The sequence below is a fragment of the Rana temporaria genome, chromosome 2 (assembly GCF_905171775.1).
Source record: "Rana temporaria chromosome 2, aRanTem1.1, whole genome shotgun sequence".
Classification (NCBI taxonomy): domain Eukaryota; kingdom Metazoa; phylum Chordata; class Amphibia; order Anura; family Ranidae; genus Rana; species Rana temporaria.
The window spans coordinates 201,491,393-201,516,262 of NC_053490.1; the positions used below are offsets into that span (position 1 = coordinate 201,491,393).

Sequence of the window (24,870 nt, forward strand, 5' to 3'; positions counted from 1 at the left end):
GAAAAAAGGTTGTGTGTAGGCTTTAACGTCGGGGGGAAAAACGCGCATTCTCAGAAGCAGGTTATGAGAAGGGAAATTTGCATAATCAGCCCAAAGGATGTCGCCAATCGAATGGAACTTCCCCTTTGTAGTGCCGTTGTACGCGTTGTACGTCACCGCGCTTTGCTCGAGCACTTTTTTTCATGATCGTGTGTATGCAAGGCAGGCTTGACAAGAATCACGTCGAGAAAATTGTTATTTTTTCCATGACAATAAAAATGCTTGTGTGTACGCGGCATACCGCTTTTCGGCGCATCAAGTGTTTGAGTGTTAAATTATCATCCTGGCCAAGGAAATTAATTATTTTGGCCATTGGAATAAATAAACGCTTAAGCGCTAAACGCGCCTAGCTTGATTTTTCTGCCAAAACACTGCTGCCCCTGTACACGCTCGAGGTGGTTTTTTTCTTGCCTTTAAATTCTTAACTCCTCTAAACGCGTATGTGTATATTTACAAATAGGGGGAGATTTACTAAAACTGGTGCACACAGAATCTAGTGCAGATGCGCATAGTAACCAATCAGCTTCTAACTTCAGCTTGTCCAGTTGAGCTTTTACAATGAAACCTAGAAGCTGATGCAGAGCTGCACCAGATTTTGTGTGCACTAGTTTTAGTAAATCTCCCCCATAGGTTAACATGAAGGGTCGTTTGGAGGCAGAAAAATAAACCACCAGTCGTCCCCTAACACCTGCATTAAAAACGCCAGTGTGCATGAGGCCTTACCCAAACCACTTTCTGTGAGCCCAGATGGTCATGTGGGAACTTCAGTCCAGCACATGCTGAGGCCCAGACTGCAATTTCTAACTATCTCCCATAGGTGGCAGCTCCAGGAGAACTGGAGCCCTCCTTGGAGAGGAAAGAACACTCTGGAAAGGACTCTCAAACCTTTATCGCCTCCCCAGCCACATTCTGGATGCCTCCTTTCGGGTACTGGCTAGAACATGATAAATATTTATAGTAGACATTTGACTCTCCTTATATTCTAGAAATCTCTCCCAGAAGCAGGTGAGAGAAATCAAACACCTAGCTTTCGGAAACCCTGACCAGACAAAAACAATATATTACTGCACCACTGACTGCAGTGAAGCCAAAAACTAAATTTAGCGTAGTAGCCTAACTAGAGGACGATGCCACACTATAACTAACCTTGATATTTTACAGTAAACTATCCATGTGGACAAATACCCGTGTTGAAGAAAAAGAAAACACTCTTTCGGATTGTTGGTGGTGAAGTGTGTCCTAAGGGAGAGTGTCCCTGGCAGGTGAGTCTACATATCCTAGTAAAAATGGCAGATTGATCCATCACCTTATGGTTCCTGCTTTATTCCAGCATCAATGTCACTTCCCAGAGCCAGCAACATGAGTCCAGTGAAACCTATCCTCTCATGTCTCAAATGCGAGGGGGGCATTCTTCCCTCTGATGATAATGTATACTGAAATCTTACCACCATAGGTGTGCAGAGCCTATTGGATTAGGGTGTGCACCCCAAAGCTCAAAACACGTGTGCATGCGTGTGTGTATGTGTATATATACATATGTGTCAGTAGAGCGGTGGGCAGTATCAGTAGGGCAGAGATTGTTGTCAGTAGGGCAGTGGATAGTGTTAGTATTTTTTATTTGTATTATTACATTTTTTATTATTTTGTACAATTTTTTTTTTTACTATTTTGTTTTACATTTTTTTGCTTTTGTGAAATATCAGGGGTCTAAACAGATCCTCACCGTAAAGGGTATTTCTTCTGCTGACCATCAATGTAACAGAGTCACTAAACTAACCATTGACGCAAAGAACATTCTTCACGCTGACGGCAATGTAAAGAGCATTCTCCTAACTGACCATCAATGAAAGTGAGAATTCTTCCCAATGGCCATTAATGTAAAGGGTCACTACACTGTCCATTAATGTAAGAAGGCACTTCTTTCACTGTCTACAAAATTAAAGGAGCTCTGCACCCTCTGACTACCAATATAAAGGGGGCCCTCCCGATTTACGCTAAGCACCCATGTAACTGGGGCATTTATGCTACTCATCATTGTAATGGGAGAATTTACACTGACCACCTGTGTAATAGGACCATTTACACAAAGCACCAACGTAACAGGGGTATTCACACTGACCATCAAAGTAACACAAGCATCAAAATTAAGCACCAATGTAAGGGTAGTGTTTACACTGAGCACCAATCTGAAAGGGCCATTTACCCTAAGCATTGTGTAATGGGAGTTGGTACACTGAACACTAATGTAACAAAGCATTTACACTGATCACCAGTATAGAGGGGGAATTTACATTGACCACAAACGTCCCTGATATAATGGTGCAAATACCCCTGCTTTATTGTTTATCAGTTTAAATTCCTCCATTACGATTATGTTCATAGGAGAAGGATTGAGCATACTGATCACTGTAATGCCTCTTATCAATGGTGTTGGTGTCAGTGGGAAAATTACCCTATTTTTGTGCACATTGGTTACTTACCTAAAGTGCCTGAATCCACTGGACTAAAAATACACAGGAAGGAAGTATAAACTTAAAGGGGTTTTCCACCCTTTTTTTAAGTTTATTAAAAGTCAGTAGCTACAAAAAGTGTAGCTGCTGGCTTTTAATAAACAGACACTTACCTACTCCACAGCTCCAGCGACGCGCCGGCCGGGGCTCCGCTCCTCGCCCCCCCTCGCCGGCCGGCGTCTTCATTCTTAGTGTGGGCACCCGGCAGTGACAGCTTTCGGCTTCACGGCCGGGCACCCACTGCGTATGCGCGAGCGGCAGTGCGCATGCGCGAGCGGCGCCGTCCGATTGGACAGGCGCTCGCCTACAGGGAGGGGCTGTGAAAAGGCGATTAAGCTAATCACCTTTCCAGCCCCTCGGCGGAAGGAGGAAGTGGGACAGGAAGTCCCCTTCTCCTGAAGCCCCCACTCCCCCCCCCAAAAAAATGACATGCCAAATGTGGCATGTAAGGAGGCGAGGAGTGGGTTAAGCGGAAGTTCCATTTTTAGGTGGAACTCCGCTTTAATTTACATAAAGACCAGCCTGGGGTGCCTTCAGGTTTCTTCAATTGTGCCTTGACAAAATGCCTAAAATTTCACCAAAAGTTGTATAAACGCCAGCAGGTTTACCCAGCCTGCCTTTTGGTTACACAAAGCCACAGGTTTTCATTGTTGCTCCATTACAACCTTCTAGCCGCTGGTGTCCAGGGCCGGCCTTAGCGTTGTGCGAGTCGTGCGCCCGCACAAGGCGCCATGAGCAACAGGGCGCCGTGCCTGTTGAGTCCTGTGGCCAGTAGCAGCCGGATTTCTCCACTTGCTATCGCTGTCACGATATGCGATGTGCTTTGAGCCAGTGGGTGCTCTGTGATTGGCAGAACAGTCCATGTGCGATGGGCGGGGCATGCCTGGAAGCAGACATGGGGGTCTGTGAATGGCCATGCTGAGCTGGTGCTGGTCATGTGTGTAGGCGGGGGCGGAGCTGCATTGTGGATTCGATGATCGTGCCTGCTTGCTTCCAGAGTCCTGCCTCCCGATGTGTGTCTCCTGAGGACTCATCTGCCAGGTCAGTTTACCCCCCCCCCCTCCTCTGTGTCACCCCCCCCCCCCAGGGAGTAGGTATTGGTCTGGGGAGAGGGAGGGAGCAGCCAGAAAGTCAGTGTGTAACGTGTGATGCCTCCATAGTAAAATGCTGGGCCTTTTACTATAGGGGCTCTGGTGGACTACAAGGCCCAGCATTTTAATATAGGAGGCATTGGTGGACTACAAGGCCCAGCATTTTACTATAGGAGGCATTGGTGGGACTAAAATGCTGGTTATTGTAGTCCACCAGAGCCCCTATAGTAAAATGCTGGGCCTTGTAGTCCACCAGAGCCCCCTATAGTAAAATGCTGGGCCTTGTAGTCCACCAGTGCCTCTATAGTAAAATGCACCAATTACTATAGGGGGCATTGGTGGACTACAAGGCCCAGCATTTTACTATAGGGGGCTCTGGTGGACTACAAGGCCCAGCATTTTACTATAGGAGGCATTGGTGGGACTAAAATGATGGTCATTGTAGTCCACCAGAGCCCCCTATAGTAAAATGCTGGGCCTTGTAGTCCACCAGAGCCCCCTATAGTAAAATGCTGGGCCTTGTAGTCCACCAATGCCTCTATAGTAAAATGCACCAATGCTGTAGTGTCTGTGTGTATTGTGTAGTGGTCTGTGGGTAGTTTATTGTGTAGTGGTCTGTGTGTATTGTATAGCGGTCTGTGGGTTGTTTATTGTGTAATGGTCTGTGGGTAGTTTGTGTAGCGGGCAGTGTGTGTGTATTGTGTAGCGGTCAGTGTGTGTGTATTGTGTAGCGGTCAGTGTGTGTATTGTGTAGCGGTCTGTGGGTAGTTTATTGTGTAGCGGTCAGTGTGTGTATTGTGTAGCGGTCAGTGTGTGTATTGTGTAGCGGTCTGTGGGTAGTTTATTGTGTAGCGGTCAGTGTGTGTATTGTGCAGCGGTCAGTGTGTGTATTGTGTAGCGGTCAGTGTGTGTATTGTGCAGCGGTCTGTGGGTAGTTTATTGTGTAGCGGTCAGTGTGTGTATTGTGCAGCGGTCAGTGTGTGTATTGTGCAGCGGTCTGTGGGTAGTTTATTGTGTAGCGGTCAGTGTGTGTATTGTGTAGCGGTCAGTGTGTGTATTGTGTAGCGGTCAGTGTGTGTATTGTGTAGCGGTCAGTGTGTGTATTGTGCAGCGGTCTGTGGGTAGTTTATTGTGTAGTGGTCAGTGTGTGTATTGTGTAGCGGTCAGTGTGTGTATTGTGTAGCGGTCAGTGTGTGTATTGTGTAGCGGTCTGGGGGGGGGGGGGGGCGCCACAGGATTAGCTCGCACAGGGCGCCTGAACACCTAAGGCCGGCCCTGCTGGTGTCCTAACATCCAATGATGTCATTGGTTTATAAGGAGGACATAAAGTTTATATAGGTGCCTCTACAGCATCCTTGTTTGGCCCTTCCTTGCCCCTCTCCATCAGTACTGGGGTCACATTAGCTGAGTGAGGGAGAGAGATTTCCTATGGAAGAATAAATCTCCTTAAGCAATTGTCCTACATGTGGATGTTGCTGCATTTTGTAAAACTGATAGTTTAGTTATTTTAGTTTTAGTACATTTTACCCAAGATCCAGGTGCTGCAAACACATCCTCCACACTGCTCATGAATTGTGTTAATGGGGTGTTTCTAAGTAGGTGATTTTATTGTGCTTTTTGTGAGATGTATATCAAGCATTGTTACATATAAGAGTATAACCATGTATATGTTTGCAGGCTAGACTGGTCTTAGACAAAAAATCCGAATATCTTTGTGGAGGGACTTTAATTGCACCAAACTGGGTTATCACTGCTGCACACTGTGTAAAGCCAAATCTTGTAAATAAACTATCTGCTGTACTTGGTAAGTATCAATGAGACAATGAAAAATGAGACAAATCTGTCTCTGTCTCTATCTTTTATTCTTATCTTTCTGAATTATAAAATCCAAAACACATATGTACATATTCTGACACTTGATATGCGCTGCTTGTTTCAGGACAGCCACTTTGTAAGTAGTAAAGATATGATGAGGATGAGAGCCCTTAAAGGCTACCATCAAAAAGCAGCAACTTCTATATTTCTCCTAATGAAATATAAAATGTACCTTCTATGGTATCTGGTGTACGCAGAGCTTATTTTCTCAGAAAATAGGTGCAGGAACTCAACCACGACCCTGTTCAGATTTCACAAACAGTAGAAGGGTCCTAAAGGGGCATTAAATACCAGGATTGCATTACATACAGAGTGCAGAGTTCAGGGGGGTTACACACAGAGTGCAGAGCTGTTGCTTGTAAACACAGAAACCAGACAAGTGATTGTGGTGAGCAGAAACCAAAGGGTCTGAGCCAGAGGTGGTGGAACTGAGTTCCCCCATGTTCCCTCTGAAAAAAAGCCCTGGGTGTACGTAAAGGAGCATTATGCATAAGTGCCTGGAAGTAGGATTGCATCTTCTTGTCCTGTTGTCCATACAGGCAGCGACAGAAGCACAGAGTGCAAAGTGTGTGTTGCTTTTCACAGACCTACAGTGCCTTGAAGAATTATTCATACCCCTTGACATTTTCCAAATTTTGTCATGTTACAACCAAAAACATAAATTTATTTTATGGGAAAAGAAAAATCGCGCTAACCACACCAATTATAAACAAAATAAATAAATATGTGAAAAGGCAGCAAAAAACGTGACAAAGCACCAGTATATATGGAAAAGAAAATTTTGCGCCACTAATTAATAACATTCAAGTCCATTGTGAAAAACACAAATAAGTAAATAAAAAAAGTCCAAAAATTAATGAAGTTCTCGTGACAAACAACACCCGGTGCACCGATATTGATAGTGAGCCACCACCACACGGACAGAGGCTTACCAGATGGTAGGTAAATAAAAGCGTTGTAATACGATCCACAGCAGGATATCCAGATAGCATGAACACACACAGGTTGGGATCAGGGATACAGCTCATCCACGGAGGGATGTGGTTGAATCAGCACAGCCAAAAACCTCTAAGACCTTTCCAGGGAACTCAGCAGCATGTCATGTAGAAAAGAAAGCCGCACATGGTGTAATACGTCCAACGTTGTTTATTTAAAACAGATTAAAATCTACTTACATCCATAAAATGTAATAGCAGCATAAAAGAGATGCCGGCCGGCATGGATAGGAGCCCTTCCTCCTCGTACAAACGCGATGACGTCACTGCACGCCGTACCCAGACGCGTTTCGTTATACGATAACTTTTTCAATGGGATATCGTATAACGAAACGCGTCTGGGTACGGCGTGCAGTGACGTCATTGCGTTTGTACGAGGAGGAAGGGCTCCTATCCATGCCGGCCGGCATCTCTTTTATGCTGCTATTACATTTTATGGATGTAAGTAGATTTTAATCTGTTTTAAATAAACAACGTTGGACGTATTACACCATGTGCGGCTTTCTTTTCTACATGACATGCTGCTGAGTTCCCTGGAAAGGTCTTAGAGGTTTTTGGCTGTGCTGATTCAACCACATCCCTCCGTGGATGAGCTGTATCCCTGATCCCAACCTGTGTGTGTTCATGCTATCTGGATATCCTGCTGTGGATCGTATTACAACGCTTTTATTTACCTACCATCTGGTAAGCCTCTGTCCGTGTGGTGGTGGCTCACTATCAATATCGGTGCACCGGGTGTTGTTTGTCACGAGAACTTCATTAATTTTTGGACTTTTTTTATTTACTTATTTGTGTTTTTCACAATGGACTTGAATGTTATTAATTAGTGGCGCAAAATTTTCTTTTCCATAAATTTATTTTAATTGGCACATACTTGTGAAGTGGAAGAAAAATGATAAATGGTTTTCATTTTTTACAAATAAATATCTGAAAAGTGTGGCGTGCATTTGTTTTCAGTCAATACTTTGTAGAACCACCTTTCGCTGCAATTACAGCTGCAACTCCTTTTAAGTATGTCATTACCAGCTTTGCATATTTATAGAGTGACATTTTTTCCAATAATTTTTTGCAAAATAGCTTAAGCTCTGTCAGATTGGATGGAGAGTGTCTGTGAACAGCAATTTTCAAGTCTTGCCACAGATTCTCAATTGGATTTAGGTCTGGACTTCGACTTGGCCATTATAACACATGAATATGCTTTCATCTAAACCATTCCATTGTAGCTCTGGCTGTATTTTTATGGTTGTTGTCCTGCTGGAAGGTGAACCTCCGCCCCAGTCTCAAGTCTTTTGCAGACTCTAATGCCACGTACACACGATCGGTTCGTCTGATGACGTGGATCAGTTTTTTATCCATCGGTGAAAAAACTAGGAACATGTTTTAAAATTATCTGATGGTTAAAAAACCGATAGGAAAAACGATCGTCTGTTGGTACGTCCATCGGTTAAAAATCCACACATGCTCAGAATCAAGTCGACGCATGCTCGGAAGCATTGAACTTCATTTTTCTCAGCACGTCGTTGTGTTTTACGTCACCGCGTTCTGAAACGATCGTTTTTTTTAACTAATGGTTAGTAGGCACGACTGATGAAAGTCAGCTTCATCGGATATCTGATGAAAAAATCCATCAGACCGTTTTCATCGGATGAACCGATCGTGTGTACAGGGCATTACAGGTTTTCTTCTAAGATTGCCCTGTATTTGGCTCCATCCATCTTCCCTGTCCCTGCTGAAGAAAAACATCTCAACAACATGATGATGCCACCACCATGTTTCACGATGAGGATGGTGTGATCAGGGTGATGTGCAGTGTTAGTTTTCAGCCACACAGCATTTTGCTTTTAGGTCAAAAAGTTCAATCTTGGTCTCATCTGACCAGAACACCTTCATCCACATGTTTGCTGTGTCCTCCACATGGCTTCTCGCAAACTGCAAACGGTACTTCTTGTGGCTTTCTTTTAACAATGTCTTTCTTCTTGCCACTGTTCAATAACGGCCAGATTTGTGGAGTGCATGATTAATAGTTGTCCTGTGGACAGATTCTCACACCTGAGCTGTGGATCTCTGCATCTTTTCCAGGGTTACCATGGGCCTCTTGGCTGCTTCTCTGAATAATGCTCTCCTTGCCCGGTCTGTCAGTTTAGGTGGACGGCCATGTCTTGGTAGGTTTGCAGTTGTGCCATACTCTTTCCATCTTCGGATGATGGATTGAACAGTGCTCTGTGAGATGTTTTTTTATAACCCCCTCTTTAAACTTCTCCACAACTTAATCCCTGACCTGTCTGATGTGTTCATTGGCCTTCATGATGCTGTTTGTTCACTAAGGTTCTTCACAGAACAGCTGTATTTATACTGAGTTTAAATTACACATAGGTGGACTAATTAGGTGACTTCTGAAGGCAATTGGTTACACTAGATTTTAGTTAGGGGTATCAGAGTAAAGGGGGCTAAATACAAATGCATGCCAAACTTTTCAGATATTTTATTTGAAAAAACATTTTTCATTTTCCTTCCACTTCACAATTATGTGCCACTTTGTTTTGGTCTATCACATAAAATCCCAATAAAAAACATTTACGTTTTTGGTTGTAACATGACAAAATGTGGAAAATTTCAAGGGGTATGAATACTTTTTCAAGGCACTGTATATGTTTGAAGCCAACAGTGATCTTTATACCTTGTTTCACATTGTGTCTCTGTGTACAGGGGACCCTCTTGATAGACAACAAGGTCTTTGCTTACCCATGTCAGAGATACCCCTCATAACTCTGAAGGTGCCACTTAGTAGATTGCCTGGAGTGCTTACCCTGATAGTTGAATGAAATAGATGATGGTGACTGCGCTGTGTGAGGAAGGGTAAAGAGCAGATGCACAAGGAAGTGAGTAGCAAAAACCCACCACTGAGTAATCGCTAGAGCCAGTGAGGGTGGGAGGTCTGTGAGTCAGTAATGGTGAGCATAAATTAAAAATTAATCATACACTATAATTAAATTAAATGATGAACATCACAAACATGAGAAGCATGTAAAACCAAACAGCTTAGTTAATGTGAATAGTGACGAAAAGTTCAAATATAACACAATCCAGATGAGGTCCCAGAAGTCCCAGAAGAGGGAAGATGTGGGACCGTAATAGGTAAAAAAGTCAAATAACAGCTTAGTTGATGTGAATAGTGCCAAAAAGTTCAAATATAACACAATCCAAATGGAGTCCCAGAAGTCCCAGAAGAGGGAAGATGTGGGACCACAATGAGGTAAAAACGTCTAACACAAATAAAGTCTTAAAGTGCACTGTGAACAATAATAGAGGCCCAAGGGGGTATCCCGTGGTTGAAGAGCAGACTTCGGTGCGCACACCTCTAGTGGTATAAAAGGCTCACCTCCAGGCCATAGCACGGACAGCCTAAAACCAATTTACACACTGTATGTTCACAGGCTCAGCAGGGTAGAGGTGACATCAAAATCTCCAAATCAAATGGTCATGTTGAAAGTGAAAGACAAGGGCAGATATGGCATAATACTGTGACTGCAGGTGTGGAAGATAATATATCACATGCACGTGCACTCACATGGAGGCCTCTAGCAGCGGGCCTATCTCCTACGAACAGCGAGTTCGTGCGATCCGTCTTGATAGGTGTACTTCCTCTATCTTTCGTTACTACCTAGGCATCCACTGGGTATTGGGTGCTCGGAGGGGTATATAAACAGAAGACAAAAGGAAGGCAATGGTGCAGCTCCACATAAAAAGGTTTAATAAAAGAAAAGTCAAAAACTCACATTTCCAATGGTGAGATGTTTCCAAACAAAACGAGCACCGTGCTCGTGTTCCTCCTGTTAGGATGTGTGGGGTCTGGTACTTCCTGTCCCTACGCGTGGCGTCATGTCACATGACTTCATCCCCTGAGGTGTGCGCACCGAAGTCTGCTCTTCAACCACGGGATACCCCCTTGGGCCTCTATTATTGTTCACAGTGCACTTTAAGATTTCATTTGTGTTATTTGACGTTTTTACCCCATTACGGTCCCACATCTTCCCTCTTCTGGGACTGCTGGGACTCCATTTGGATTGTGTTTTATTTGAACTTTTTGGCACCCCCTTGGGTCTCTATTATCGTTCACAGTGCACTTTAAGACTTTATTTGACGTTTTTACCTCATTGTGGTCCCACATCTTCCCTCTTCTGGGACTTCTGGGACTCCATTTGGATTGTGTTATATTTGAACTTTTTGGCACTATTCACATCAACTAAGCTGTTATTTGACTTTTTTACCTATTACGGTCCCACATCTTCCCTCTTCTGGGACTTCTGGGACCTCATCTGGATTGTGTTATATTTGAACTTTTCGTCACTATTCACATTAACTAAGCTGTTTGGTTTTACATGCTTCTCATGTTTGTGATGTTCATCATTTAATTTAATTATAGTGTATGATTAATTTTTTATTTATGCTCACCATTACTGACTCACAGACCTCCCACCCTCACTGGCTCTAGCGATTACTCAGTGGTGGGTTTTTGCTACTCACTTCCTTGTGCATCTGCTCTTTACCCTTCCTCACACAGCGCAGTCACCATCATCTATTTCATTCACACATTTCTGGCCAGGACCGGTTCCAGGTAACTGCAGCAGTGCTCCCCCCCCCCCCCCCCCATAGTAGTTAGCACCGATAGCGCGAGAGCCCTTCCAATTTATTGATTCAATTACCCTGATAGTTGTTCCATAGCCAGGCACATGGTCACAGTCACTCTTCGGCTCAAAGAACAGTCCAGGGGTTTTCTTTTTGGTGTTTTTATCTTTGGGTAACTTGGATAGGGTTAGGAAATTGAGTCAGATACTCCAAAACTATGTATAAGTAGGAGGACACTTAACTTCTTTAGAACTTTGAGCCTGTTGCAAATGTGAGGAGATTATTCTTCCTTTGGTGGAAAGTCCAAGCAAAGTCTTTTCAATAGGAATTAAATAGGCTAAGCTCTTCAGAACACTGTGAACACCGTCCCCTTTACACTAGGGATGAGCCGAACACCCCCCCGTTCGGTTCGCACCAGAACTTTCGAACGGACCGAACGTTCGCGTGAACATTTAGAACCCCATTGACGTCTATGGGACTCGAACGTTCGAATTCAAAAGTGCTCATTTTAAAGCCTAATATGCAAATTATTGTTGTAAAACGTCTTTGAGAACCCGGGTCTTGCACCAGGGAACATGTATCAAAGGAAAAAAAGTTTAACAAACGGTCGTTTTTTCGATTTTAATGATGCTTAAATAAAAAATTTAAAAAAATAAAAAATTCCTTTAAATATTGTACCTGCTGGGTGTCTAATAGTATGCCTGTGAAAACGTCTTTGAGAACCCGGGTCTTGCCCCAGGGAACATGTATCAATGGAAAAAAAAGTTTTTTCCATTGATACATGTTCCCTCGGGCAAGACCCGGGTTCTCAAAGACGATTTCACAGGCATACTATAGACACCCAGCAGGTACAATATTTGTATTTGGCTTTGGCCAATTACGGCTCTCTGTACTGACAGCGCTGTGATTGGCCAAGCATGCGGGTCACAGTGCATGCTTGGCCAATCATCAGTGCGCAATGCCGCAGTGAATTATGGGCCATGGCGCGTCACTCGAATTTGGCGCGAACGACCCGTTTTGTTCTTATTTAGACGAATGGTCTAACAGACGATGTTCGAGTCGAACATACGTTCGAATCAAACGCAGAGCTCATCCCTACTTTACACATGCCCAGCTGACTCTAAGGCTGCTTTCACATTGGGCAGCGGAGGTGCGGTGACGGGATAGCCGCGCTATTTTTAGCGCCGATATACCGTCTTATTTACCGCGATATTCGGGCGCTAGCGGTGAGGTTTTAACCCCCGCTAGCGGCCGAAAAAGGGTTAATACAGCGGTTCCCCATTAATTTCAATGGGAAGGCGCGGTATAGGAGCGGTAAACACCCCACTCCTATACCGCTCCAAAGATGCAGCTAGCAGGACTTTTGGAGAGGTCCTGCTACCGCACCGCTTCAGTGTGAAAGCCTTTGGGCTTTCACATTGAAGCCTGCAGGGCATGATTTTTTCATGCGCTATAGCAGCGCTATTTTTGAAAAACGCCTCAATGTGAAAGGGGTCTAACACACAAGGGATGGCCCCAGCCCACAGTCTCTAGGATCTCTCTCCAATCTGAAAAATTGGTTGTCTCCTTCCAATATCCCTGCGACACTCTCTCCCTGTGATACTAGACTAGATCCTCAGACAACAGTCCCTCAATCAGCTTTCTGCAGCTTCCAACAACGCAGGCCTTCAAGTCACCCACCTGAGGTTTTGACACCCTGCATGGTACATGACAGGATAGCCTAAAGGGGCAACCAGCCCCTCTTTGGATGTGATCTCTTTTAAAGGAAAAAAATCTGAATGCTTTGTGTCTCTGAGTATTTATACAGGCCCCAGCTACCATCTGGGTGACCCTCCTCAGGGATTGGCTAGAGCTGAATGAATTTTTAGTTGCTGATTAGACTCTCCCTGTACATTCATTTCTGGAGCCTTCAGGAGGAAGCAATCAATCCTACAACTACTGAAACGTGGAACAGACCAAAACAATCAACACACTGGTTACAGTGAGACAAACTCAATTTGCCTAACAATGAACAGCAGCTCCACTGGGTACAGTGAGCCATGACTAATTTGAGCGCCGCGGAATGCCGCATAATGCACTGCGAGATTGCAGTGTATTGACGTCTGATGATTGGCCAAAGCATGAACCTGACCCACACAATGTGCTCTGCCACGAGATCCATAATTGCCCAAAGGCAGGGTGCCTTTGGCCAATCAGGGCTCAGGGGGACTAAGTCCACGTCCCACACTATGTAAGGCTGCTTACATAGCAGCCATGTATAATGTTTGACTGTGGAGGGAGATAGATTGAGCTAGATTAGGCAGGCAGGTTAGTTAGTGGCAGTGTATAATATATATATATATCTTAGACTAGATGTTCAGTGTAGACTCTATATTCAGTGCAGGCAGTGTAGTATATAAAAACACAGTGTATTAATGTGGTTAAGGGGAACCCCATGCCATAATAAAAAAAATAGTGTGGGGGTCCCCCTAAAATCCATACCAGGCCCTTCAGGTTTGTTATGGATTTTAAGGGGAACCCCATGCCCAAATCTTTTTTTTAAATGCCCTGGGGTTCCCCCCAAAATCCATACCAGACCCTTCTCCGAGCATGCAACCTGGCAGGTCAGGATGGGGGGGATGAGGGAGCACCCCCTGAACCATACCAGGCCACATGCCCTCAACATTGGGGGGGGGCTTTGGGGACAAGGGCCTCATCCCCACCCCTCGCCCGGTGGTTATGGGGGTCTGCGGATTGGGGGCTTATCAGAATCTGGAAGCCGCCTTTAAAAAGGTGGCTCCCAGATCCTGGCCCCCTCCTATGTGAATGGGTATCGGGGGAAAAACTGTACCCCTCCCTACTCATTCACCAAAAAAGTGTCAAAAAAGTAAAAACGACAGGAGACAGTGTTGGACAATTCCTTTATTAAAAAAAAAGACAAAAAAAAGCTCCACCTCGATTGGAGGCGTCCCGCTGACTGCTGTCTCTTGGCTGTGACAGCTGTTATATATGCAAGGGCGGGCCGCCCAGTGATGTAACTGGGTGACCCCACCTCTTTCTGACATCAACATGATCAGAGGAAGCTTTTTATCTATTAATAGAATACAAAGCTCCTTGTGAATGGCTGGGCAGCACTCAGCCCAGCTTTATTTTCTGAAGTATCTGTCCCACTGATGGAACACTGATGGAACACAACGCTGTATACTATATACAGCTTAGGCTACATACAGTTCATACAGCGCTGACAGCCACTGCATGTGTTAGTGAAGTATTAGCGAAGTAAATAATTAGACTAGCTTGATCCAAAGGAACTATTTAACCCTTTTTCTGCCAGAGACGTGTTTGCGTTTTATGCTCAAAATTTTTTTTTAGGCCTAAAGATTACATAAAACCCCCAAACATTAAGGGCCAGATTCAGGTACAAATGCGGCATAACGTATCGTCTTTACGTTACACTGCCGCAAGTTTTCAGCGCAAGTGCCTGATTCACCAAGCACTTGCGTGTAAACTTTCGACGGCGTAGCGTAAAGCCGTCCGGCGCAAGCCCGTCTAATTCAAATGGGGCGTGTACCATTTAAATTAGGCACGTTCCCGCGCCGAACGTTCTGCGCATGCTCCGTTTGGAAATTTCCCGCCGTGCATTGCGCGAAATTACGGCGCCCCGACGTGTTTGTGAATGGCGACGTGCGTAACGTACTTACGCAAAAAAAATAAAAAAATAAAATTTGACGCGGGAACGACGGCCATACTTTAACATGGCTCGTCTAAAGTTAATCCATAACTTAAAAGCACGTAACGACGTAACGCACGCGAGTACCTTCTTGGATCGCCGTAAAAGCTAATTTGCATATCCCACGCTGGAAAACGACGCAAACTCCACCCAGCGGCGGCCGAAGTATTGCAGCCTAAGATCCGAAGGCGTACGAAGCCGTAAGCCTGTCGGATCTTAGCCAAATGCCATCGTATCTTGTTTGTGAATTACATTAAGATACAACGCGGCAAATTTGAAAATACGCCAGGGAATCAGTAGATACTCCGGCGTATTTCTTCTGTGAATCTGGCCCTAAATATCTTCTGAAAACATACAGCCTAGAAAATAAAATGTTGGTAGTTTTTATATCATACAATATTAGTGCAACAGTTTAGGAAGAATTTTAGTAAAAAATACACTAAAAGTTAACTTTAGGGCCCAAAAAATGCAACAAATTACCAGATTTTTGGTAAAATATAAAAGATGAATTTGCGCAGAGTAAATAGATGCCCATGATTTGCATCTATTCACAGTGGATTCTAAACTGATGACCTATAGGTATCACCTTTGGAAAATATAGGGTACTGAAGTTTGTCAGCGTTTCACGGGCACATGCAATTTTAAGGTTTGACATGTTGGACTATAATTATTGCTCTCACTCAACTGTGAGCAGCAATATATAGAATGAATAGCGCACTTAACTTTTGTGTTTAGGTGGCGCCTAATGCCTGTATTTATGTTCGTATGTGTGTGTGTGTGGGCCCGGCTGGCGCTAAAAAAAAATTTGGAGGGGGATTTTAAGTGCTAGGGTAGAACGTTCATATTTAAATTTTTATTTAGTTTTCTCACCCGTCCTCAAATGAAGCTAATGCAGTGCAGATCACACATTGGATTAGTTTCTTCCCCAGCCATACTGGATAAGGAAAGTTAAATGTGTAACCAGAAGTGATCTTTTACATGTCACTTCAGGGTCAGTAAGACCCCTTTCACACAAACGCAGTTTTCAGGCATTCTAGTGCTAAAAATAGCACCTGAAAACTGCCTCCTATTCATTTGATTGGGTTTTTTCCCCCAGCGGGCGGTGTGCTTGCGAGGCGGTAGAAAAACCACTGCAAGCAACATCTTTGGGGCGTGTTTGGAGCGCTTCAAAAATGCCCGGTCCATTGAAATGAATAGGCAGCGCTTCCAAAGCGCCTTAAAAGTGATTCGAAAGTGCCGCAAAACTGGTCTTTTTTGGGGGTTTTTTGTCACGTGACCTTAAAAAAGCAACCCCAGGGCTTGTTTTCAGGGGGAACTTGGAGGAACTCAGTTCCACCACCTCTGGCTCAGACCCTTTGGTGCCTGCTCACCACAATCACTTGTAAACACAGAAGTCTAATTTCTGTGTTTACAAATGACAGCTCTGCACTCTGTGTGTAACCCCCCTGAACTCTGCATTATGTATGTAATGCAATCCTGGTATTTAATGCCCCTTTAAGACCCTTCTACTGTTTGTGAAATTTGAACGGGGTCGTGGTTGAGTTCCTGCACCTATTTTCTGAGAAAAAAAGCTCTGAGCAACCCGCAAGTGCGCGTAAAGCGCTGCTAAAGCACGGCAAAAAGGACCGGAACTTTAGCGTCTCTTTTAGCAGCGATTCAGTGTGAAAGGGTTCTTAGAGGAAGGGCAGATGAGTGAACAGATGTTCACTGGATTGCCTCACTTCTACCCGGAAGCACCTTCCATGATGGTCCTGGGAACACTGCATCAGCAGTGACAATGAAGAATGAGCCGTAACAATGCTAGCTATAGCCCCTGTAACATGTAGGAACAGCCTACATGAGAGTATCAACTCTGCTCAGAGTTCAGGAGCAGTGCTGCATTGTTGCTATGCAGGATGCTGGTGGAATTCACTGGTAGGTTTAACAGGTATTCTCAGGACTTTGCATGGGGACCAAGAGAACACTGTAAGTTAAAACATTGCAGCACATATAGGGGGGCATATTTCTACTCTAATTTTAATTATTTATAATCACTACTGGAGATTATTATTATAATTATTACTTCTGTTATTAGTTAACATATATTTTTCCTTTGCAGGTGACCATAAAATCAGTGCCTATGAAGGAACAGAACAAGAGCGCAAAGTGGTTGAAATAATTGTTCATGAAAATTATCGTAAGGTTACAGCAAACTATGACCACGACATTGCACTTCTCAGGTTGAATGCTTCTGTCAATTACACTGACTATGTGGTTCCCATGTGCCTGCCGGAGACACCGTTTGCCGTAAGAGTTCTCTTGCACCTCAGCAGCTCTTCCACGGTCAGCGGCTGGGGTCGCCTGTTGGATGGCGGGGCAACTCCTGACATCCTGAGGAGGGTGAGGCTGCCTCGAATTATGAGCCAGCAGTGTAGGGAACAGACAGGGTTGAACATTACAGAAAATATGTTTTGTGCTGGCTACACCGATGGCTCCAAAGATGCTTGCAAAGGTGACAGCGGTGGCCCATATGTCACAAAGTATAAAGGGACGTATTACCTCACGGGTATTGTCAGCTGGGGCCTGGGGTGTGCTAAAGTAGATAAGTATGGTGTGTATGCAAGAGTGTCCCGATATACAACATGGATAAATAAGCACATGAATCAAACTATTACTTGAAGGTGTTTATTACCTAGCATAATCTACATCTATTTAAATATTCTAATAAAAGTGTCAGTTCATCTTTGTTACATAATAAAAATATGTTGTAATCCTGTCATTTAAAGCTAACCTGTGACCTACACAAAGCAGAACAATACATGAATCTCTTAATAAACACAGTATACAGCTAAATGTGATTTATTGTATACTCCCTTTTTCACATGTGCATGAATTTGCCATCATCGTATTAATGCATATAGAATAACAGGTCCAGATTCTGGTAGAACGCCGCAAAATTGTGCGGGCGTAACGTATCTGAGTTACGTTACGCCACCGCAAGTTTTTCAGGCAAGTGCTTTATTCACAAAGCACTTGCCTGTAAAGTTGCGGCAGGGTAGCGTAAATCACTCGGCGGAATTCAAATTCGGCGGGTAGGGGGCGTGTTTCATTTAAATGAAGCGCGTCCCCGCGCCGAATGAACTACGCATGCGCCGTCCCTAAAATTTCCCGGCGTGCATTGCTCTAAATGACGTCGCAAGGACGTCATTGGTTTTGACGTGGACGTAAATTACTTCCAGCACCATTCACGGACGACTTACGCAAATAACGTCGATGCGGCAACGACGGCCATACTTAACATTGACTGCGCCCCATAGACCCAGGGGCAACTTTACGCCGGGAAAAGCCTAACCTAAACGTTGTAACTTTACTGCGTCGGCCGCGCGTACGTTCGGGAATTCGCGTATCAAGCTAATTTGCATACTCGACGTGGAAATCGACGGAAGCGGCACCTAGCGGGGAAAAAAAATTGCAGTTACGATCCGACGGTGTAAGAGACTTACGCCTGTCGGATCGAATGGAGATCTATGCGTAACTGATTCTAAGAATCAGTCGCATAGATACGACGGCGCTAGGCAGAGATACGAAGGCGTATCTGGAGATGCGCCGTCGTATCTCTTTTGAGAACCTGGGCCACAGAGTCTGCAATGTCAAATTATGCTGATTGTGCTTCAGTGACCCTTGCTCAGGTACCAAAAGTCACATAGACTAAGGGCCCTTTCACACAGGGCTCTCCGTGTACGAGCTCCGCTTTGCTCAGCAGGGATCGCTCTGTCGATCCCTGCTGAGCAGGCAGATGATAGGTCTGTCTCTGCACACTGTGCAGGGACTGACCTGTCAGAGCACCACTCTCCCCTATGGGGGATCGGATGACGACGGACCGTAGAGTCTGTAGGGTTTTCCTCCGTCACACTTTGGTGGATCGGAGTGGGTCGGATGTCAGCGGGCATGTCACCGCTGACAACCATGGCTCCATAGAGGAGCACGGAGTGTCCGTTCAGGTCCGCCTAAAAAACTGACAGGCGGACCTGAACGGCCCGACCGTGTGAAAGGGGCCTTAGGCAAACCCTTAGGAAAACCCTACTTTTCTATCTGTACACGGACAGCCCCGTGTGAAAGGGCCCTTACTCTAAATAGATGCAATAAATTCGTGCAAAGCTCTTACCATGCTATTCCATACAAAAAAGGGATTTTTTTTAGGCAATCATACATGACTGTAAATATATGTTACAATTCAGAGTTTATTCACACCACTTCACACACTGAAGCCTTTGATATCAAACCAGCACAATGATTTTCTGTGTTTTCCAAAGCAATCCATTTAGCAGGCATGGGAAAATGCAATATAAGATAAACTGGAATATATACTGTCTGAAACAGACGTGTATTGTAGTACAATATCATTTGGGTTGTTAATTTTATTTTACATAGCACTTTACATATTGAATATGCAAGCTCCATGCAGTTAGTGTCCTGCCCGGGATACATCTAAATTTAGAATTTATTCAGTCACATTTATATGGTACATGTTCCAAAAGACTTCATTATGACTTAAAGAGGAATTTTTGCCCTCCCCCATTCATTTTTAGCTCTGCACAGGTTAGAAACTCATCCACCCAGCGGATCCAGCTTTATCCTATGAAGATCCCCTTCTTTGCAGCCACCACATGGATCCCATGCCGCCATGTTCCCCTGTGACGTGATCGGAACCTGCCGGCTCTTTTATGGTCAGGCACAACCTCCCAATCACATGCTGCTAGGCCCATCCTTATCCTGCTTTAATGAATGGAATGACTAATGCTCCAGTCACTGGGAGACTGCACATTATTTATCTAGGCAATTTGGGAGGATAGGAGGTGATACTGAAACCACTAAATAAGTATGTTAACAAAAAAAGACATATTTTTATGTAGTGGGTGGCCCAGGGGAGGGGGGGTGGAATGTAGAGAGGAGGAAAGTTCCTTTTAAGAGTAAGGATCAACTTTAAAGAGCAAGACTACCTAAAAAATTATTTTGCTTTTGTGTCCCCAAGGACTAACATTGCCAGTAGATTATCCACTCCACCAGATTCAATAGGAAAATTGAAACATCTTTGAGGAACTTGGATTTTCTTGGTATCGCCATAGACATCATACACATAATTTCTGTTAAAAATATTAAAATTTAATTACAAAAATGACTTTAAAATAAATCCAGTGATCAAGTCGTTACAAGTTTAAATACTCATACAAGATCCTAGCTCCATATTAGCTGAAATACAGTTCCTATGTGTAACAGAATGGCCTGTGACACCCAGAGACCTTTGAAGGATGGGGGGTACTCCTGTGCCAGCATCACTAATGACTCTTGGGTCTAGAGTCATCCTGTGCCCCTTTTGGGCATAAGGTGACTGGGAAATATTAATTATAAATTACATGAGATGGGACATTACTGATAATTCATGTTTTGCAGGATATCTTGGAATATTACAAGTTGTTAAAGTCTGACTCCAAATGGAGTGTTTTCATTCAATGGGGGGGGACACATGCTTTTGAGGTGTTAATTGCGTCTGCTCCTAGACATTCCATTGTGAGATGCTAACTAAGTCTGCTACTGTGGTGATGTGGAATGTGACTTGTCAAGCTGTATGCGGAGACAGGCTGTCTGGATAATGACTAATAATTAACTCAACTGAATGTCATTGTCTAAGAGAAGGTGTATTGAAGCCCCCCATTGTGTAATGTGTGGGTGGAGTGTGTCTTTGTCCCTGTGATTAACTGTAACATGCTTGTTCATTCATACATTTTGAAACCAGAGAACAGAGCATATGTCTCGTTTATTCTGGGGAAATCCATATGGATCGTGTCTGCTGGATTGTAGATTGTCGGATAAGCTGTCGTGGTTGATGGAAGGGAATATCATAAACGGTGGTGACCGTTACACTATGTTCTGTCAGATACGCATAACAATTGAGGTATCTCAAAAATGATTCATGATCAACAACGAATGGGGAACATGCATACAGCCGATGTTTCTCAACATATTTCACAGTAATATGCCACTTCCTCATAAGGTTAGGAAGCATAAAGTGTCCAGGGGTGCAGGACAAACTGGCCAGCCCAGAAACGAGGGACCAGAGGGACACATCCCTCCCCAGGTGGACATGGGAGCAGTATTGACAAAGTAGGAATAAAAGCACAGTTCAGCTATACTGAAGAGTAAATAAATGGGGGCACAATGTGTCAGGGACTTTGAAAAGATGAGGCTGAAATCCACTTTAGTCCAAAGCATCCTAAGTATACAGTATACAGGCAAGACAGATTATAATACATCAGATCCAAAGAGGCCTCCAATTACAAACTCCAATGTCAAAATAGGGTGTCCCGCAGCCCGCCAGACATGTATACACCATCTTGCCATACAATGATTCTATAGGAAAATGAACCATCACCTATAGGTGGTACCAGCAAAATCAACAGTGGATAGTCTTTTTATAAAAATTAATAGAGATTCTTCTGTACCACAGTAAAAGAAGCAGTACCCTTCAGGGAAATTTCCCATGGAGAGGCTGTGTGGCTCCCAAAGGCTGTACAGTAAAGATTTTCACTGAACATAGACTGTTAAGTACAAGGCCATTGTCATATTGGTGATTTTTAGCAGCTACCAAAATGCTCTTCAAGTTTTTATGCTAGGAAATTTATTATCAGAACTGTCATCTCCAGTAGTTATTTGTGTATATTCAGCTGCTGATGACCATGGCACACGGGTGATTTGTAGCTACATAAACAGGTATTATAGTCATTTGCGGTAGCAACTAACTACAACAAAATTGCTAATGTGACATGGCCGACGTGAGAGAAGACTGTATTAGAAGTGCAATTATCATTTATGCTGTATAAAGCCTCATACACAGGTGGTGATAGGTTGAAAATATGCCAGGCATGAAGTTCTGAGCATTTTCCTATTCACTTGTATGACAGGTTGTACATGGCACCTGCAGCACTGCAGGCAAGGGAAAATGTCTTGAATTTTACGCCCAGCTTATTTTCAGCCTCTCGCTGTCCTAATGGTAGCTACATAAAAATGTTATATTTCAGGGATTTCAAAAGTGCTCACAAGTTAGTATTATACCTGTAAAATAGCAGTTGGCACTTATGACATGTGTAGCACCCTCTTAGGTTGCTAGATATATTTTGTTTTTTGCTCATTTTGTAATCAAGGGAGCAATGATTGTATGGTATGGTCTGTTAATGGTTTCACTGCTTCGCTCTGCCTCGAGAAGAAGTTTCTAGAGGTTAGGGGAAGAGGTAGAGTTCATGTATATTGATCAAGGTTTAGCCAATTCCTGGGGAAGTGTACCCAGATGATGACTGTGAAGCTGGTAAATATTCTGAAAAACTGTCTTTCTCCAGGAAGGAGAGTTCCCAGCGTCAGGGGGGTTGTTGCCCATGAGGCAACCTAAGGCCCCATAGCATTACTTTGCCCAGGGGCCCATGATGCCAGTAAGATGGCCCTGAGCGGTGGAGGAGCGGTAAACACCCCTCTCCTTTACCGCTCCAAAGATGCGGCTAGTAGGACTTTTGGGCTTTCACACTGAAGACTGTAGGGCAGGATTTTTTCAGGCGGTATTTAGGCACTATTTTCAGTGCTATACCGCCTGAAAACGTGTCAGTGTGAAAGGGGTCTTAAAGTGATCCCTGTGACTGTTTAGTGTTCTGAAGTTGCACTGAGTAACAGCAGTTCTACATTGAAACAAGATAACTAGATACCAGAGTGATTTTGCCATGATTAGCTCACAGTTGCTTAACGAGAAGACTGTTCTCTAATTGCCAAGTACTAAACGTTTTGCAGTAGCTCATGCCTGAATCCCTTTCCTGTTACAAGTTTTATCAGCCACTCATCACAAAAACACAACTTCCAGACAGTTTTTTTTAAGCCAGAGGGAAGGACTATTGTTTGGGTGACTGGTGACCTCTGTATTGCTTGAGAAAGAACCCATTAAATTCAGCAGCCCCTGCATGGGTAGCACTACATAAGTTTAGTAGATCCTCGGGTGAAACAGAAACTGTGTTTTATACTGCCTGGCTGTAGCCTTGCTGTTCGGTAACAGTACATGGAATAACATAGGTTCTCAGGAAATGTCAGCTCGGGCTTATCTCATTTCCCTGCACACACCATTTCTTCCTGGAGGTTATGGTCATGCACTTATGAGAACAGTGGACAGAAACATATGTTCCCATCATAAAAATAATAAGGGCATAGTATATAAAAACAACGCATTATCATTCCCTGTTTTAGAGAACGGAACAAGATCAATTAACAGTAAGTCATCATTGTGACTTAAAATCTAATACATTTTAAAGGTGTTTACTAGCCTAACAAATGCCCATAAAGCTATTGTACTAAAACAATTAAACATAATAAAATGCATTCACTTTAAGCCTCATGCACACAGGATGTCAAAAACACTGCTTTTACAGGCATTTTATTTATTTATTTTTCATCTAAATGCTCCTCTATGTTAGCGTATGTGTCCAAGCACACATAAGCGTTTAGAGGCAGAAAAAAAATCACTTACGCTTTCAGAAGGGGAGTGTTTGGACGAAAAGTATGCTACATGTTTGCGAGATAATCCATTCTAATGGCCAAAATACATTAATATTTCGGCCAATAGAATGCATCAACACGTCAAATGTGCAAACACACATAAACAGGTAGGAATACACCCGAAGGAGCTGCTGGTTTAGATTTTGGGTGGCACGTTACCTCTATTCTCGCTGTCCAGGGTGAACGGAGAGTCCCGAAGAATTTCAATGTCCACACACAATGTACCTCTTTTCTCTTTGGGTTTATTTTGGAGAACTTTAGTAGAAAAGAGGAGTGGGGGGTTGAGGGGTAGGTAGGTTTAGGTGCACAGTCACAAAGTAAGGAAACACTCCTGTTTCCAACAAACAGTTCTCGTCGCCACTCTAGCCAGAGTGGATATTGCTCACCCGGATAGGTCCCTCTCACTGGCCTAGCAGCCAGGATGATGCACGAAATAAAGTACAGTCTCTGCCACAGACCTTCCTTTCTTGGTGAGATACTTTTGTCCAGAATCCTCTGCCACAGGATTCAGCACCCGGATCTCTTTAGCTTTTCTCACTAGAACTTTTAGACCCGACAAGCGACACTGTCAGGCCTCTCAGTGTACGGTGCATCCTTGTGTAGCGCTACCCCCTTAGGAGCCGCTGGTTAGATTGGGACGGCATGTTATGTTACCTCTGTGATGCGTCCAGGGATGATGATGATGATGAGATGCAATAACGGAATGTCCAAACAGCAGGGTGTCGTTTTCTGTGCTTTTATTTCTTGCCCAACAATGGCAAACAGTTAACTTGAGGTAGATAGAAATAGGTTGGTGAAAGGAGAAATTGCAGATTCAGGCCTATGGATAAACGGAAGCAGTCCTGCCTTCAATGGAACTTTGACTCACGTCGCCACTCCAGCCGGAGTGGGTGAAGTGTACCCGGACAGGCCTCTCACACCGACCTGGCAGCCAGAGTATCACTTAGAACTTCTGAGAAGGAACAAGTCTCTGCCACCGACTTGTCTCTAATGAAAATAGGATTAGGAGTGGAATCCTCTCAGCGAATACAATTTGCCTGAATCTCCCTCAGGTAGACTTCTTGGTTTTAGGAGTCACCGACTGACAAGTTGCAGCACGCAACTTCTCAGTGTCCGGCCACCCAGATCCCTGATGGATTGTCTAAGCCCTGTTGGATCACCTGCCTCCGGGCTCACCTCAGACCGACGCCCCACCGAACAGCATAACTCACTTGGGATCTTTCTCATGAAGTGTGGGGACCCAGTAAGTCACTGGGGCCCCTTTGCAGCTTTAGATGCTCCGGGCCATGAGGGCCCAGAGTCAGGAACTCCGCGTAGCACGTGCGCCCTGGCCTGGTAGGCCATCTCGCCGGGGCCCGTGATTGTGCGCACACCCTAAAGGTGGGTGCCACACCTCGAACCAGGAACGGGCAAAGAACCCACAAAAATGGCATCTTCCCAAGAAATACCCTCCCCCAGCG

At 44.2% G+C, this 24,870-nt stretch overlaps 1 protein-coding gene across 1 annotated transcript in view; it reads left to right on the forward strand.

Moving 5' to 3' along the window:
- Nucleotides 1-17,682, forward strand: part of F7 (coagulation factor VII) — a 31,939-nt gene extending 14,257 nt beyond the window's left edge. The window contains exons 6-8 of the mRNA XM_040336242.1: nucleotides 1,201-1,301; nucleotides 5,318-5,444; nucleotides 16,944-17,682. Of these exons, the coding sequence (XP_040192176.1) occupies nucleotides 1,201-1,301; nucleotides 5,318-5,444; nucleotides 16,944-17,503 (788 nt within the window). The 3' untranslated portion in view covers nucleotides 17,504-17,682. The remainder of the gene's footprint in view (nucleotides 1-1,200; nucleotides 1,302-5,317; nucleotides 5,445-16,943) is intronic.
- The last annotated feature ends 7,188 nt before the right edge of the window (nucleotides 17,683-24,870 follow it).